The following is a 16,749-nucleotide window of genomic DNA, read 5'->3' as shown; positions in this document are numbered from 1 at the left end:
CTTGACTGGCGTGTGACTCCAGAGGGGAAGCGATGATGCGGCGAGCGAATGAGAATGGCAACAAGGCGCGGCGCGGCGGCTCGAGTCAGGTGTCGAGAAGAGTCACGTTCGCTCGACGTCGCTGACTAACCCCTTCCGCGGGGCTCTCCACATGTCCGTCTTCCGGACGAGGAGCGCAGCCGCCGAGGCTGTAGCCTCCGCCGCCGATGTCGCTGCAGCCCTGCTTGCCACTCGTTTGTCCCGCCCACACCACCGACGACCTTTCGAGGCGCTCGTGGCCGACGAGTCCCCAGACACATTCGCCTCACTATCCGCCCCCTTCTTCAGACATAGACCCTCGATCCGGCCTCGTACGGAAGCATCAGCCTCGCTCCCAGCCGATCGGATCATCTTCGACCATGACAGAGCCCGAGCAAGGACTACAGCTGCACCCGCCCGTCGTCCAGCTGGACGCCGTGGCACGGTCGCCACCCTCGCTGGAAGCCGACAAAACCAAGGCGGGTCTACCGGTGGCGAGTACGGGTGCGATCCCGATGTCGCTGCCCTCGATCCTGCGCAACCCGCAGCTCAAGCACCTCAACGGCGCACCTTTGCGGGCCCCGGCCTCGTCGACGTCGACGTCGACATCGACATCGGGTCGACTCGGCGGCGCTGGCGCTCGACCCGCCCGCGACCTTTCGAAGCGCAAGGCCAGGCGCGCCGACAACGCCCGGCTGGCGGGAAATCCGCACGTGGTGCGACCCACGCCGGCCGACTTTCGGCTGCAGGCCAACCCCCGCTCCTCGACCTTTCCTGCCTCGGCGTACCTCAAGACCGGCTCGGGCTCAAAGTCGACCAGCCTGCCCATCCCGCAGTACGGATCTACGCGCGCCGCCGAGCCGTGTTACGACGCCAGCAGCGCCAGCTCCGGCCAGTTCCGCATGAGCCTCAAGGACGCCCGCAAGGTGCTCAGCGATCGCATCAACGTCGATCGCGAGCGCTTCGGGACCCCCGGCGACGGGCCCGTCGAGCGCACCGTGTGCAAGGCCGAGGCCGAGATCAAGCTCTGGCTCGATGAGACCGTCTTTGTCACCCCGGACGTCAAGCAGCGCGGCCGGGGTCGCGTCCTGGTCGACGAGCAGTACCGCGTCGTGGCCCAACCCAGCGAGGCCGTGGACGGGCGCGACGACGACGACGACAACATCGACGACGACATCGACGCCGCGCAGATCGTCGAGCTGCAGCGCACGCCCAACGCGCTGGTCTGGTCCATCCCGGATCCCTTCCTGCGCCTCGCCGTCCACTGCCTCGCTCGTATCCACGGCTGCCCGTCATTTTCCAAAGACGCCGGCCCATCCTCGACGTCGACGTCGACGTCGACGCCGGCTGCCGGCCAGCAGGGCAGGCACACCTGGATCCTCAACCCGAACCCGCTCGCACGGGGCTCGCGTCGGCCGCGCCGCCGCGGGACAGGTGCCGACCGCGACCGGCGACGGAGCGACTCGGTCAGCACCGCCGCATCGTCGCACGTGCTCGGAGGGCCCGGCGTTGGCCCACAGGCGACGCGCGCCGCACAGTTGGCCGGAGGCATCGAGACGCCCCCGACGACGGACCTCGACTCGCGCGACGGCGGCTCCGTGCGCGCGTGGAACCCGGATGAGGATACCGACGATGCGGGCTTCATGTCGTCGTCGGCTGCGTCCGTCGACCACCTCGGCGGTGGTGGAGCGGCAGGTCACGATGCTGCGATACCGGAGGAGACTGGATCGGAGCTGTCCGGGTCCGAGGCAGAGGAGGCCAAGCTGATAGAGAGGCGGGTGAGGAGGTGGGCGCGACACAGCGACGTGCACGCCCACCGCCTCGCTACGCCGGTAGAGGGCAGCGAGAACGACGACGGCGAGGGTGACGACCACGCTCGCGACAACGGCGGCGGCGACGACGTGGGCGATGTCACCGTCGTACCTCTGTCGTCGCGGGCGGGGGCAGCCAAGCAGGGGCCCGAGGTCAGGGATGCCGACGAGGAGTGGGAACGGATCCCCGTACCGCGACAGGACGGACTAGAGCATGGCCGCCGACGTATCGCTCTCGACGGCGGCGTCCCGCACGACGAGGGCGACAGCGACTGGGCGGCCGACCACGAGGATGCCGCCGACTCGTTTTCCGAGTCCGATGCCGACGTTGCCTCGCTGGCCGAGAGCGTAGATGCCCTCGACGTGGCTCAGGGCGCTGCTAGGTGATGGATGTCTCCCCGCCTCGGTTCGCAATGCATGCTCAGTCTCGCCAGGCAGATTCTACGCCCGCTCATCAGGACGACTGTGACGGCGCGTGCTGGGGGGAGCGAACAGGACATCGTGTGCGGACTGCGGATGCATGCTGCGAGTGAGATTGCGGACGGCGGAGAGTGGGGTGGTGGTACAGGTGAAACTCGCTGCGGTGCGGCGTGCGATCACTTCTTCTTTGGCGTCCGCAGGCGAATGGTCTCATCGCCGACAAAGACGCCCTTGCCCTGTTGGGTTTGGTCAGGGGGAGGAGATGGAACAGAGACGCGCCGACATGGTCAGCATGCGAGCCGTACGGCAGTCGTGGCCGGCGGGGCACCGCGCGGCGACAGCGGGCGACACGCACCTTGTAAGGCTCGGGCTTCCTCCAGCTCCGGATCTGGCTGGCAAAGAGGCCGAGCTGCTCCTTGTCTGCGCCGCGGAGGAGGATGCGGTTGGGCTGGGGCGTCGAGGCCGTGATGCCGTAAGGAACTGCGAGCAGGACGGGGTGCGAGTAGCCCAGCCGGATGTTGAGGCGCATCCTCGGGCCGGCCTTGGCGGCCGCCTCCTCGTTCCTCCGTAGCCGCTCAATCTCCCACGCCTTCTGCGCGTCGTTGAGGAAGAAGGTGCGGCCGGATGAGAGGGCCGACTGGAGCTTCGAGGTGCGGGGTAACGGGTCGGGCTCGACCGAGGCACGGTATCCGACGCCGACGAGGCGCAGCGCGACAGAGTGGCCCTCGGAAACGCCCGTGATGGCGTTGGCGAGGAGCGCCCGCGTCAGGCCCCAGAAGGAGCGCTGCGCCTTGACGTCGGCATCCTTGACCCGCAGCGTGAGCTTTGTCGGTTCGGCATCTTCGCCGCTGGTGGAGGTGGCGGCGTCGGCGGAGGCAGCCTTTGGCGCCTCGAGGTCGAGGTCGATGCAGTCCTGCAGCGGAACCACGGTCTCGCCCTGCGGACCGCGGATGACGGCCGTCTTGGCGTACCGCAGCGATGTGGACAGAGGTCGCGAGGGGTTCGGGTGAGGCGGGAAGGGGAGGATCTCGAGGGTGGTGGAGGTGGGCATGTAGAGTGGTGCGGAGCCGACGTGCGAGTGGCGGACCGAGTGGCCGAGCATGGCCGGGTGTGCGGGCGCGCTAGACGTGGCGACGCGGCTACTGGCCGTCAGCATCGTCGAGGCGGCCCGCTGCAGGCCGCGAGAGCCCGAGGGAGACGAGAATGCCATGACGGCGCGAAGGAGTGCGGAGTGACGTCCGGCGTTCAGGTGTCGGGCGGGCCGCGTTCCTGACCAAGTCGAGCAAGCAATGCTGAGCGCTAGTCGTGCCAGCGAGAAGCGTAGATGAGGAGCAGGCGGCGACGGGCGGCGGGTATAGGGATGCGAAGGTGGTGGTGTCCGAGGAGTGATGATCAGGTAGCAAAGGGCCAAAGGTGCATCTCGAATCTCGGGGCGCGTGCGGCCCAATGCCGTCTGACGGAAGAAAAGCCAAAACGGCCTCAGCCGGTCGGGACCCTCAGACGGAGGTCCGCACGGAGCCGAGCTGACAGAAGTTCGGAAATCGGGTCGAGCTTTGGATTTTCGTTTTCGATCGGCGATGCCGGTTGCCCCGATCTTGGAAAGTCGGGGCTAGGATCCGAACACGGACTGCGAGCGAGAGAGCGTGAGAATTTTTCTGCTGCCCCAGCTGACCTGCCTTGGCCAGGCCACGCCTGCCAGGAAGACCGCTGGCGACCCTCGGTGACGGCTGGCCCGGAAGCGAAATTCGAGGTTGGGCCAGCCAGGCCAGGCCACCCGGCGTCGCAGAGGGACGGTTGCTGGGCCCACGCAGCCAGCCTGGTGCAGCCTGCCAGCCCGCCAGCGCTGGACGCCAACAGAGCGCAGCGCCCGCTGACGCCATCCGAAAGCTTCTCTCGCTCACCTCACCTTACAGTCACCCCCTACCCCTCCGTCCCCCTCAAGATCCATAGTCAAGGTTGGTATCGCCACAGAATGCTGCCCTCGACTCGTGCAGACCGTACCGCTGCCACGACGACGACGACCACGACGACGACGAAATGACGACGATGTGCTGCAAATCAACTATCGATCGAACGAATGCCCGACGTGTGGCGCCATGATGGACGACCGACCTCAGCCACCTCGTCCAAATTACGACCTCGACAGACGTACGACATCACCTCTGCCGCCCATTATAGCGCCGGTCCCGCCGCTCTATGGCGAATGCTGCCCGGCGGAATGCTGCCTTCGAACTTCGACTCGACCTAAGACGGCATTCACCGACGACCTGCCGGAAGGCGGGAGCTCATTGCTCAGGCGATCGCACAGGGCTGTTAGAGACGAGTACGGGGGTTTCGGCGGGACCGGAAGCAGGCTGAGCATCGCTGGGCGGCCGGGGAAGGATGCCTCTCGGTGCGACTGGGAGACTTAGGGGCTAGGGGCCGTTTCGCTCCCATCGGAGGGCTTGACGGAAAACGGCGAGCGCTCTGCCGTTCCAGTCAGAGGGGGACCGGTGAGACGTCGGATGAAGATTTCGTCTGGGGACCGGAGGATCCGGCAGGAACAGCCGCCCATGCCCCGCCGGCCGCCCACTGCTGCGCCATCTGCCGACCACTGCGAGACGCCCACGCCAGCACCACACCATCGCCATACCCGACCGCCCACCCAACACCGCCACCTCGTCGTCGCTTCGTCGTCTGCGCCGTCGAAGTACGACGCCTCTCGCAGCACCGGCCCGAGACGCTGCCCGCTTCTCGTCTGCAATCTCACCCACTGACCACGTCTACCACGCCGCCCCGCTCGACTGCCGCACCTCGCAGATGGCCCAGCGAGTCACCCTCCGCAAGCGCACCCCCTACAACACCAAGTCTAACCGACGACGCATCGTCAAGACTCCCGGTGGCCGTCTTGTGTACCATCACACGCACAAGCTCCCCACCTCGCCCAAGTGCGGCGACTGCCACACCGCCCTGCCCGGTGTCAAGTCGCTCCGCCCGCGCGAGTACGCCACCGTCTCCAAGAGGTTGAAGACGGTCCAGAGGGCCTACGGCGGCAGCCGCTGCGCCAACTGCGTCCGCACCCGGTGAGTGTCCTAGCCGGTCGACTCTATGGCTCTCGAAGTGCAGCGGCTGCAGGGTGGAAGGTCGCACGCCGAGTTGCCCGGTCCGGCCAGCGGAGCTGCCTGAGGCGGCGTGTTGGAGGGCGACTCGGGCCCCTGAAGCCGCCTGCTATTCGGCCGGGCCAAGGCCGCTGCTGCTACGCAGAGGATCCGGAAGGCACGTCGGGAGAAACGTTCACTGACCGATGCCTCTGGCCGCCTGTTCTTGTCTCGACCCCTCGTACAGCGTCATCCGTGCGTTCCTTGTTGAGGAGGCCAAGATTGTCAAGAACGTCATCAAGGCCCAGGCTGCCAAGGCCAAGTAAGCGTTGCTCTCTGCAGCAGCCCTTGCTTTCCGCCTTGTCCGGTCCCGGCCTTCCCCCTTGTTCTCTGCGCTTGCCCCGTCTCTCTCATTTCCCACCCTCACACACACCCGCAAAACGTTCAATCCTCGACGCATTGTTTCGTTGATTCTGTAACACCAAGCTTTTCCCGGCATCCCCATCAGTCCGGTCCCAGGGCGCACCGACCGGCACCACTCGCGATGCGATCCTGATTCCGGCTCGAAGCCGCCTCGCCGACGCGGGACGTGGGACGATTCTCAGGTCCTTTTTGGGACCAAGCCTCGCTCGCAGTGCGCTTTTGCGACGGTTCCGCCAGGCGGGATGGGGGATGCTGCGACGAGGGAAGATGGCGGACCCGTTGCCTCCGTCCCTCGCCCACCACCACATGCACACACGCTCGCCTACACCTATATCTCGCCTCGCCACCTGCGGGGCATCACACATCCCATGTCACGCCCCTCTGCGGCCGGTCGGTCAGCCAGGCCATCGCCGTGGGGAGGTGTAGAAAAAGGGCCAGTCACACCGCATCCTCTTCCTGTGACTGCCTGCCAATGAAAAACCTCTATCGCGACCTCTTTCTTGCGCGCGGCTGCTCAGGGGACAAGGGCGAGGAAGGAATCGCCTGTCGCGGTGCTCCAGCTCATCGTGCCGTGTCTATGGTCTTGACCAAGGCAGCCGCCATGTGGGTCGGTCTCGCATCGATAGCCGCTGCCTGCCGTCTTTGGGCGTACCATCGCTCGTGTTTGCTCTTGCCGCCGCGAGCGATGCGACCACAGAGAATCGAGCCTCGTGGTCGATGAGAGAGTCGTTGCATCCGCCATGACAGGGTGGCGGGCGGCATTTCGTAAGAGTTTCCAGCTCAATTTCCCAGCCGCGTTTGATGTCGTCGGACGGCCAAGCTCGTCTGCCCCTGACCGCCAATCTTCGAGTCCACCGCGTGCGACGGAGCGAGTAGGGCCAACGGTCGTCTCGCCGTCTAAAGCAAGCAAGGACCCGTGCGGACCGTCTGGCACGGCTGAGCCCGACTGGCGGATAAGTCGCCGCGTCACGGGCCCGGCGGTGGCAAAAGTGGCCGGTCAGCGGCGTGCGTGTGTTGGATCCCGAGGCGCGAAAACTCTCCGAGGACGGCATGCCGCAGGCAGGCAGGCTTGCATGTACGCACAATGACCGACCGAGCGACTCGATCTGGCTGCCGTCTGACTCTCCCTGGGACCAACCGCGAACGTGGCGTCTGAATCGATCCGGCTTCGGGTCGAACAGGAGGCAGGCTAGGGCCTGGCAGGCCAGCCAGTGCGCGTCCTGCCCGACTTCCCGACCGCTCCCGAACGAAAAGAAGCCGGGAGGCGGGGGACCCTTGCTTCCTTCCTTGGCTGCGTGCTTGCATTTTTGGGCCTGCCGCAAGTTCGAACGACAGGCAGGCAGGGTGCGCGCAACACGACAGCTCGCCTGCCCGCGGAGTGCGTGCGTGTCCCTCGGGACGTTTCTGGCAACGCGGGTGTTGGTCTGCTGACCCTAGCCTATCGCGGCCCAGCATGAGGCCAGGCTAGGTAGCTTTGCGCGCCTGCCTAGCCTGCTCTTGCTCACCCGTTGCTTGCTCTCCGTCGGCGGCGTACGGGGTCCCTCGCCCAGGCGGGCCAAGACCTTCGCTCCGAACGTGCTCCGTTGCTGGTCCTGGCCCGGACGCCTCCGGTCAGCTTTGCCTTGCCTTGGCATGCTTTGCTTGGCTTGCTTCGACGGTCGGTCTATAAAGGTCCCGAGCATCCTCGTGCGCCACCGCCTCACCACGCCTCCAACCAACACAACCATTCGCCAGTGCACAACCAAGCCCCACACCAGCGCCACACTGCATCGCACGCCAACCTACTCCCACAGCACCATCTCGACACCCACGCCATGCTGGTCCATTCCACGTTCCTGGCCGCCGCCACCCGCTCGTCGGTGCCACCGCTACGCCACGCGCCGAGATCGTTGGCGCTGCGAGGGCTCGGCGTCGAGGCGATCCACAGCCCGCGCCACCTCTCCACCTCGACCCGTTTCGGCTCGCCACAAGCCACCCAGGCCCGCTCCGCGTCGCCCGCCCTTGGGGTGGAGCAGCAGCCAGTCGCAGGACCCAGCTCAGAGCCCGAGCCCAAGCGCAGCAACGACGACAGAGACCGCGCCACAGAATCCCGCGACGTAGTCTGGGGCGAAAAGCACCCGAGCAAGAGCTATCTCCTCTTTCACCCGGTCTACTCGGAGTCGGACCTCGACTCGGTCCAGGTCGTCCACCGCGAGGCGCAGACGACCGGCGACCGGGTGGCGGGCAAGATGGTCTGGCTGGCCCGCAGCATCTTTGACCTCGCCACGAGGTACCCCGGCTACAAGAACAAGAACCTGCCGCCGCTCAGAGCCTCCTCGACGACCGACAAGAAGGTCGAGCTGCCGCGCCACATTGCAGCTCAAAAGGACCGGCTCGACCAGATGGCCAAGGACGGCCAGGCGGTCCAGGTCGACAAGGCCTCGTCGGTCGACGCCGCCGAGATCCAGCAAGGCATGACGCTCGACGAGATGAGGAAAAAGGGCATCGTCTTTGGGCCCGACGGCTGGATGAACCGCATGATCTTTCTCGAGACTGTCGCCGGCGTCCCCGGCATGGTGGCAGCCACCTGTCGCCACCTCCAGAGCCTCCGCCTCATGAAGCGCGACAAGGGCTGGATCCATACCATGCTCGAAGGTGAGTGGCGCGCACGAGCACGAGCCCCGAGCCCTTCTTTAGCGACTCCCGCCGACCAGTCAGCGACTGACGTATCCTCCGCTGCCCCTCGCCTCGCCTCGCCTCTGCTCGCCTCTCCTCGCCTCTTTCCCCACCCGACAGACGCCGAAAACGAGCGCATGCACCTGCTCACGTTCATGTCGATCGCCAAGCCGGGCATCATCGCCCGGACGTTTGCGCTGCTGGCGCAGGGCGTCTTCTACAACTTTTTCTTCTTCTTCTACCTCGTGGCGCCCAAAGTGGCGCACCGCTTTGTCGGCAAGCTCGAAGAGGAGGCGGTGCACACCTACACGCTCGTCCTCGAGGACATGAAGGCGGGCCGCCTGCCCGAGTGGGAGAACCTCGCGGCGCCCGAAATCGCAAAGGAGTACTGGCAGCTGCCCGAGGGCGCGCGCTTTGAGGACGTCATCCGCGCCATCCGCGCCGACGAGGCCACCCACCGCCACATCAACCACACGTTTGCCTCGCTCGAGTCGACCGACCCCAACCCGTTTGCCTACCGCGACGCACCCGCCAAGATGCGCGGCACCACCTACGGCCTCGAGAGGGACGAGGCGCTCGAGTGGGCCAAGCGGAGCGAACGCGAGGCCATCGAGTCGGCCAACAAGACCGCCTAGCCTACACCCCGATTCGTTCGCATCCACCCTGCTTGTCTCTAGAATCCGACCCACCGGTCCGCCCCACGCTTGTCCGCACGTAATCAGACGCACGCAATCCGGCGCACGCGGCAGCGCCTTGCAACCACCCCGCCCGGTCGCGGACCTGGACAGCGCGCCGTGTAATATAATGAAGGCGCAGACGGAGCCGCTTAGCGCCGCCTGTGCCTCTTTCGTCTCTTGGCGCGTCGCAGCTCCGGGGTCGAGGCAGGCTTGCCAGGCAGCGACCAGGGAAGCCGGTGCAGCCTGTCTACCTGGCCCACGCACGTACCCTCCCGCCGGTGCGCGGGGCGCAGGGGGCTAGGGGGAGCCCACCCAACGCGCCATCGGCGAGCGGACGGTCAAGCTTGATATTTCTTCTAGCTCGATTGCGCCGCCGCCCGCTTGGCTTCGGAACCTTCTCTCTCCTGCTGCATCACACCGTACCGGACCGCACCGCAGCCCAAACCTACCCTTGCACGCTACCGAGCTGCCGCACGTTTGTGACTTTGTGAGATCCACGCCGCATGTGACAGAAGCCAGAATGTCGTCATGGTTGTGTCCAGGGCGGTTGACATCTTCAACCAGGCCACTGGTTTAGCCGCTCGAGAAGGCCTGCGAGATGGTTCTGTATCCGGAGCAGGCCGGCCGCTTCCATAGCGGCCCGTTGCAGAGGCAGGACGAGCTCTAGCCTAGCCCGCCCCATCGGACCATCGTCGTTTTCCGACGCTTACGCGGAGCGACGTCGCCGAGCGCGTTCCTCTGCGTGGGCCATTCGGTGGCAGAAGCCGATCGAGCCGTCCTGGCCTGCCCGTTGGACTGGCCCAGGGGGCTGGAGCGTAGGAGAGGCGCTGCACCCGTGGGCACACCTTTTCCCGCACCCGGCAGGCCGGGCGTCGCCTGCCTTCTTCCCGGGCCGTCGGCCTCCTCCGGCGCTCACTTCGCACTCGGTCTTCTTGCTTCAGCCCCCATCTGCTGGTTGCCTGGGCCGTCCGGACGCGCTAGCTGACGGCTCTTCCGGCCCTTTGCGCCATCACGTTCCCACACGCCCTCCCCTCTCTGCCATCACATCGACCTGCCTTCCTGCCCATCGTTCTACCCTGGCTTCCCAGACCAACGGAAGGGCCAGTGCGGCCTTTCCCAGGCTCTTTGGCAACCGGACTGGCCGTATTTGACCACCTCGCCCGCTGGTGACGCCCCCTCTTCTTCTCCCTAGCCCGCTCCTGCGTCCTTCTCCTCTGACACGCCGACCAGCCCCTCGCCAACCCAGCATCTGTGCGCGTCTTCGTCCTCTGTCCGCCAGATAGGACCAGCCGAGACCTTCGCGCGGCCTGCTCCGACGAACCGTGCGTGCGTCCGGCTCGAGGCCCGTTGGCATCATCCGACAGTACGGCTGCACCTTCCAGCCCTCTCCCACGGTCGGCAGCTTGCTAGCGTGAGAACCGCCACGCCCACTGCAACGCCGGCGGTCCACGCGCTACTCTCGATCCTACCTGCCTCACGTCCAGGCTCGCTCGGCGTCCTCTCTACCCGCAAACGGCGACGCGGACCAGCAGCCGATCGACCATGAAGGCCGCGCAGCGTGCGAAAGGCCTGCGCCTCTCGGTGCAGCAGAGCGTCGAATGCGACATGGACCTGGGCGAACTGCCTTCCACCCCGATAAAAGAGACGGCCGCCGGCCTGGGATCCGATGTCCAGCTCTTTTCGCCACCGCGCTCCCGCTTCGTCCCTGGCCTCGACCCTGTGCTGCTCTCGCCGTCGTGCAACACCCTCCGCTTCAAGAGATCACACCGCGGCCGCACTGCCCCTCTCGGAAAGGCGCTCTCCACCGACCTGGACGAGTCGGCCTTGCCCGTGGCCTCGTCGCAGCCGGTCGCCCAAGGTGATCGCACTCCCCAGCTACCTCGCCAAGAGTCGCCCTGCTTCGAGCGCGAGCACGGAAGCGTCCCTGCCACCCCATCCCGCGACATCCAGCCACTCCGCAACGGATCTCTGCCCCAGACGCCGCCGCGAACGGACAAGATGCAGCGAGCTCGCTCCCTGACCAACGACTCGCGCGGCCATCCCTACTTCCACTACCCGACCCCGGTGACGCCGAGCCGCTACGTCGGGGGCATCTGGCGCTCGGTGTCGTCGTCTCCAGTGTCGCGGGGTGCCTTCTTCCCGTCTCCGTCTCCGTCGACGTTTTCGACCCCTACACACTCGTGAGTGCGCGCGCGGGGCGTCGTTCGGTAGTCCCTCGACCGTACGTCCTAGCTCACGGTTCGAAATCTTCTTCGCGCCGCCCTGTTTGCCAGGCTCTCCCGCACCAGCTCCTTGCGCTCGACGGCGGAACAGGAAGAATGGTTGCCGCCTTCGCCGCCGTCTGCATTCGGCCAGGCGCCAATGTACGGCATGGCGTCCGGCCCTGGCTACCGAGATGACACATTCTGGACAAGCCAGGTGCCTCTACGAGCCTCTCCTCGCAAGCAGAGTCACCCGAAAACGCCAACGCAGCCGGCTCCCTACCCGGTTGTTACCTTGACGAGCCCCTCTCACGCCGCCCGCTTCTGGCAGACCCCGATCCAACCCGGAAAACACAACGCTCTCGCTCTCTCGACGACACCTATGGATTCGCAGATGTTTCTTCACCAACCCTACCCGTCTCCGCTGCCCGGCTCGTTCGCCCTCGATCCGGAGCCGACGGATGTACAGCTGATGCGCATCGAAGACCTCCTGCTGGAGGAGCGCGCGGGAGAGGACAGCAAAAAGGCGCTGCATGTCGCCCCAATGCAAACCAGGATGGAGCCGACGATCACGAGGCAGCCGAAGCTGGAGCCCGCCGCTGCCTCCGAGGTTCGCGTTCGCGGGCCGACGCTCCGCGCACCTGCCGAAGGCGACTCTGGAGAGATCTTCACCAACCCCACGGCCATGCGAGCGGAGCTTCTCGACGCCGATGGCGATTCGTGAGTCTCGCGGATTCGCCTTTTGACCCTTTGATGTGTAGCGACGCGCATGGCTGATTCTTCGCGCTGGCCTTGGTGCGGAATCCGTCTCCGGCAGGCTTTCCTGCGAGCTGCAGAGCACCACGCACAACTGCTTCATTGTCGTGTGAGCGCAGTCCTGTCTCGTTATCAGCTGTGGCCGCCGTCGTCTTCTGGCTGACCCAAAAAGGTCTCCCTACCCCCTGGGTCAACCCTGTACAACCAGCGACGGCAAGTGGGCCTGCTACCGCCGCAACTGTGGGTGCCCGCCGAGGCACGATCGCCTCTCACAACAAGGCCAAGTCGCTCAATGCCCTCAACCTCCTCCGTCCTCGCCCCTTTTTTGCAATCTCCGCCTTTCCGCAACAGACCTCAAGATCGACACCTCTTGCAGCGTCATGAAGCGCGCCAGTGGCCAACTTGCCGAGTCAACTCGGTACTTTGTCAGGCAGCACGGCTCGTCCGATCTCCGCACCGTCTCTCACTTCACCGTCGGGCTATCGGCGCACATCGCCGACCATCTGGGCGGCGTCAGCGAGCTTCCGCAGCACGAGATCCCCCTGATTCAATTTGGGCCGGCTCGCGAGCGAGGACCGCGAACCGAAGTGTACCCGCGCCAGCTCGAACTCAGCGGCGAGCCAGCAGCCGGCGAGCGCAGCCCTCTAGCCGCGGACCGCGTCGCTGCCTTCCGCAGGATCCAGATCCGCTCGGCGACGCTCAACAACGGACAGAGGGGCCATGCTGGGCAGCAGTACTTTGCGCTCAAGCTGACGCTCTACGCTCACCTCCAGCCGGTGCTGGATCCTCGCAGCGGCACGGCCATCCGCCGATCTCGACGCATCGGCGCAGCGGCGAGCGCGGGCAGGGCCACCCACGCTGCCACTGCCACTTCCGCCGCCGCCGCCGCCGCCACTGACCCGGTGGCCGGCACGATCGTCGAGGTGGCATGCACCGTTTCGCAGCCCATCACCGTCCGCGGACGCTCCAAGATGCACTACCAGGCGCTCTCGGAGCAGCGAGCCCGGCAACGGCTGCAGGGCGAGCCTGGCAAGGTCACCGCTGTCAAGATGCGGGCAGGCACGGTTGGCGCACAGACGCGCACCGAGATCGACCCCGACTCGAGAGTTGGCTCTGCGACGAGCTGCGGGATGGGCTCCTCGTCGACGAATCTCGATGTTCCGGTCCGGAGCCTTAGCAGCAGCAGCAGCAGCAGCAGCAGCGACTGCTCCGACTTCTCCTTTGACAGCGACAACGACGGCGACGGCGACGGAGACCGGCGCCGAACCGACACGCTGATGGCCGCGGAAGCGTCTCTGCCCTCGTCGCCGACGCCTGCCCAGCTGCAGAGCCGCCGGCCCTATGTGATGGACATCCGCAACGTCATCTGAGCCTGGCCGCTGCTGCGCCTTCCGGGACCCTGCCCTCGAGGCTTCAAAGCGCCACGTTGCGCCGAGACCCTGCTTGCCTCTGATCCTGACTCTCGGCCCGCGCTTCTCGCCGACCCGCAAAGCTGCCGCACCCTTGCCATCGACTCGGCGACCCGCAGCATCCCGCGCGTCGTCGACACCGCGCTCGGACCTATCTTTTAGTGTACCCGGCTCCAACCAAAACTGCGCACGGGACAAGGAAGCCCTCGCCTGCAACGACTCTGAGAGATTGAATGCTACCTCTTTTTCGAATTTCTTCAACTGCCAACCCGAGTCGCTCTAGCCGATGGATAGTCGGTGGAGACACGGACAAGCGAGGGCCGAGGGAGGGGAGGAAGGGAGAGAGAGAGAGACGAGAGGAGGGGAGGGGAGATGGCGGGAGAGAGGGAGGACAGGGGCTGGGCTGCGCGCGGCGAGCCAGCCGCCTACTCGTAGACCCACGAGTTGATGGTCTTGTTGTAGTTGATGGTGGGGTTCTGCTCACCGAACCAGAGGGCGATCTCCTTCTTGGCCGACTCGACGGCGTCGGAGCCGTGGCAGATGTTGCGGCCGACGTCGATGGCAAAGTCGCCGCGGATGGTGCCGGGGGCCGAGGCGAGCGGGTTGGTGGCGCCGAGGAGGACGCGGCCCTGCTTGACGACGTCCTTGCCCTGCCAGACCATGGCGACGACGGGGCCGCTGGACATGTACTTGACGAGGCCGGGGAAGAAGGGCTTGCCCTTGAGGTCGGCGTAGTGCTGCTCGAGGTGCTCGACCGAGGCGTGGACCATCTTCATGGCGACGAGCTGGTAGCCGCGGCGCTCGAAGCGGGCGATGATCTCGCCGACGAGGCCGCGCTCGACGCCGTCGGGCTTGATCATGATGTAGGCTGGCGCAGGGGGCGACAGGGAGCCATGGTCAGCGGCGTTGCTCGTCGACGAGGTAGGGACACGGGGAGGGCATGCTACCACGGCGGGCGGCACTCACTCTGCTCGGTAGCCATTTTGAAGGATTGACTCGACGGTGATGAAGAGTGGTTGGGTGTAGGAGGGGATGATTGTGGTGGTGAAGGTAGAGACGGAGGGAGCGGAGCGAGGGCGAGCCAGGTGCAGACGACGAGGAGCAGCAGCGCTGCCAGCTGGTGAGCTCGTGCCATGCCTTTTTTCCTTGCTTCTGATTCAAGCTGGCGGGCGAACGGGCCGGCAGGCGGGCGGGAAGACGAGGTTCGAGCCACTCGAAAAAGAGCTTGCTTCCGCCTGGGCCAGGCAGGGGCAGCCTCGGGGAAGGGAGCAAGAGGGCCAGGCTAGGTGCTGCGTCGGCCTGCAGCTGCCCTCCAGCCTCGCCGAGAGCCCCGAAGGCGGTTGGTTGCCAGCCCAGCCACAGCCAGCCAGCTTGCCAGCCAGCCACGCTTTCAAGAAGAAAGGGGGCAGTGGGCCCGCCCAGCGACGGCGGAAATTTTGCGCCGTGCGGTGGTGATCAGAGCGCAGCCCGCTCCCTCTTGCCCACTTGCCCGCTGGCTCGCTGGCCCGAGCGAGGTGAGCCCTTCTCGCACGACAGACGAGCGCGGTTCCCCCTTCTCTCCACTCCACCTTTCCGACTCCCGCTACCTCCTCCCGGCCGCCCCTTTGCTCAGACGGATCCCCTCCCCGACGTCCATCGATCGAGCCCCTCCGACGACCACACACAACATGGCGCTGACGGCACCACCCTCCGACGCCGCCCTGTTCCGGGAGCGCGGCATCACAGTGAGTCTGCACCCTCTCTGCACCCTCCCTGGTCCGCACCCGCTGACCCCGACCCTTGTCCACGCGCCCTACCCCGTCTCGATAGCTGCCGTCGTTCCAAAATTACAAGCCGTCCAAGGAGCTCAAGGGCGGCCACCGACTCAGCGTTCGCGGCGTCGCGTGGTCCATCGACGGCCGCAAGCTCGCCAGCTGCGGCGCCGACCGATCCGTGCGCGTATGGACGCCCGAGCGCAGCGTCGACGTGCGCGCTTCCACCGAGCTCCGAGGTCACACCGAGAGCGTCGACCAGCTCGCCTGGAGCCCCACTGCGCCGGATCAGATCGCCACCGCGTCGGCGGACAAGTCGGTCAGGATATGGGACATTCGCTGTGAGTCGATTCGCGCCCTCGTTTGCCGGCGCATAGCCCTCGAGGATCCAGTCTGACTCCCCCTACCACCTCGCGTGACCGACCGCCCCTGCCGCAGCGGCAAAGGCGACGCAGGTCATTTCGACGCCCGGGTCCAACATCAACATCGCCTACCACCCGCACGGACACCAGGTGGCAGTGGGCGACAAGGCGGACACGATCAGCATCATCGACGTTAAGATGGGCCGGATCGTCGAGACGGTCCAGGACCGCAGCCGCGGGCCGGTCGAGGAGATCAACGAGTTTACCTGGTCGCCCGATGGCTCCCTCTTCCTCCTCACCAGCGGCACGGGCAGCATCCACATCCACGACGCCCGCAACCCGCTCGAGGGCGACGCCAACACGGCCAAGGGCGCCGCCACGCGCTGGTCCCGCCTCCACACCATGGTCGCCCACACGGCCAACGTGTTTTGCATCGAAATGGACCCCAGCTCGAGGTACATGGCCACCGCCTCGGCCGATAGCATGATTGGCCTGTGGGCCCTCGACGAGTGGATGAGCGTCCGCATGTCCGGCTCCCTCTCGTTTCCCGCCCGCAGCCTGAGCTTCTCGCACGACGGCGAGTTCCTCGCAGCCGGCGGAGAGGATCCGTGGATCGACATTGTGAGTTTCCCCGTTCCGGCGCCGATCGGTTGATCGGTCGATGGTTGTCCGACGCCCGAAGGTCACCCGGCGCTGACAAGCAGTCGAATCCGCCTGACGCTCTACGACGCAGTCATCGGTGGCGACGGGCAACACGGTGTACAAGCTGCCCGTTACGGGCATGATCAACACGCTCGCCTGGCACCCGAGCAAGCTCTACCTCGCCTACGCCGGAGACGAGCCGCCCTCGACGACCGCCAGCGGCGGCGGAGGAAGCGCTGCCTCTAGCGCCGCAAAGGACAACGGCGTCATCCGCATCTTTGGCTTGTAGCCCCGCTGGCCGAGCGCCGTCCACCGGTCGCTCTGCCAGCCGCCACGACCCTGATACCCCGGCCCTCGCCCTCGCTCTCGCCCTCGCTCTCATCATGTACACTATCCAATTCCTCGCGCAGGCGTACCGGTCGCCCCCACTCGCAAGACTCGCGCGGCGAAGTATGCCACGGCTGCTTGTATTTCAAACCGTCATCGCGACCGACACGTCACTGGAGAGCGAGAACGAGGAAAGAGAGAGAGAGAGGAGAAAGATGAC

The 16,749-nt window shown here is 66.1% G+C and overlaps 7 protein-coding genes across 7 annotated transcripts; 5 read left to right on the top strand and 2 right to left on the bottom strand.

Moving 5' to 3' along the window:
- Window positions 1–206: 206 nt before the first annotated feature.
- Window positions 207–2,216, top strand: PFL1_03913 (uncharacterized protein; the record flags this gene model as incomplete). Its single annotated transcript, XM_007881436.1, has 1 exon — window positions 207–2,216. The coding sequence occupies one exon, from the start codon at window positions 207–209 to the stop codon at window positions 2,214–2,216; it is 2,010 nt and encodes a 669-aa protein (XP_007879627.1).
- Window positions 2,217–2,425: 209 nt separating this feature from the next.
- Window positions 2,426–3,459, bottom strand: PFL1_03912 (uncharacterized protein; the record flags this gene model as incomplete). Its single annotated transcript, XM_007881435.1, has 2 exons — window positions 2,426–2,485; window positions 2,605–3,459. The coding sequence occupies 2 exons, from the start codon at window positions 3,457–3,459 to the stop codon at window positions 2,426–2,428; spliced, it is 915 nt and encodes a 304-aa protein (XP_007879626.1).
- A 1,589-nt stretch (window positions 3,460–5,048) lies between these two features.
- On the top strand, window positions 5,049–5,652 carry PFL1_03911 (uncharacterized protein; the record flags this gene model as incomplete). The annotated part of the gene is made up of 2 exons (XM_007881434.1): window positions 5,049–5,311; window positions 5,574–5,652. 2 exons carry the CDS (start codon window positions 5,049–5,051, stop codon window positions 5,650–5,652), a joined length of 342 nt encoding a protein of 113 aa, XP_007879625.1.
- Window positions 5,653–7,563: 1,911 nt separating this feature from the next.
- On the top strand, window positions 7,564–9,039 carry PFL1_03910 (uncharacterized protein; the record flags this gene model as incomplete). The annotated part of the gene is made up of 2 exons (XM_007881433.1): window positions 7,564–8,383; window positions 8,525–9,039. The coding sequence occupies 2 exons, from the start codon at window positions 7,564–7,566 to the stop codon at window positions 9,037–9,039; spliced, it is 1,335 nt and encodes a 444-aa protein (XP_007879624.1).
- Window positions 9,040–10,623: 1,584 nt separating this feature from the next.
- PFL1_03909 (uncharacterized protein) lies at window positions 10,624–13,408 on the top strand (the record flags this gene model as incomplete). The annotated part of the gene is made up of 5 exons (XM_007881432.1): window positions 10,624–11,261; window positions 11,355–12,002; window positions 12,100–12,147; window positions 12,247–12,278; window positions 12,390–13,408. 5 exons carry the CDS (start codon window positions 10,624–10,626, stop codon window positions 13,406–13,408), a joined length of 2,385 nt encoding a protein of 794 aa, XP_007879623.1.
- Window positions 13,409–13,872: 464 nt separating this feature from the next.
- Window positions 13,873–14,429, bottom strand: PFL1_03908 (uncharacterized protein; the record flags this gene model as incomplete). Its single annotated transcript, XM_007881431.1, has 2 exons — window positions 13,873–14,315; window positions 14,414–14,429. The coding sequence occupies 2 exons, from the start codon at window positions 14,427–14,429 to the stop codon at window positions 13,873–13,875; spliced, it is 459 nt and encodes a 152-aa protein (XP_007879622.1).
- Window positions 14,430–15,114: 685 nt separating this feature from the next.
- PFL1_03907 (uncharacterized protein) lies at window positions 15,115–16,491 on the top strand (the record flags this gene model as incomplete). The annotated part of the gene is made up of 4 exons (XM_007881430.1): window positions 15,115–15,171; window positions 15,257–15,539; window positions 15,637–16,181; window positions 16,294–16,491. The coding sequence occupies 4 exons, from the start codon at window positions 15,115–15,117 to the stop codon at window positions 16,489–16,491; spliced, it is 1,083 nt and encodes a 360-aa protein (XP_007879621.1).
- Window positions 16,492–16,749: the final 258 nt, after the last annotated feature.

Source organism: Pseudozyma flocculosa (assembly GCF_000417875.1).
Source record: "Pseudozyma flocculosa PF-1 unplaced genomic scaffold scaffold00012, whole genome shotgun sequence".
NCBI lineage: Eukaryota > Fungi > Basidiomycota > Ustilaginomycetes > Ustilaginales > Ustilaginaceae > Pseudozyma > Pseudozyma flocculosa.
Note: the sequence above shows the minus strand (reverse complement) of the source record. Positions and strands in the feature narration are given on the sequence as shown.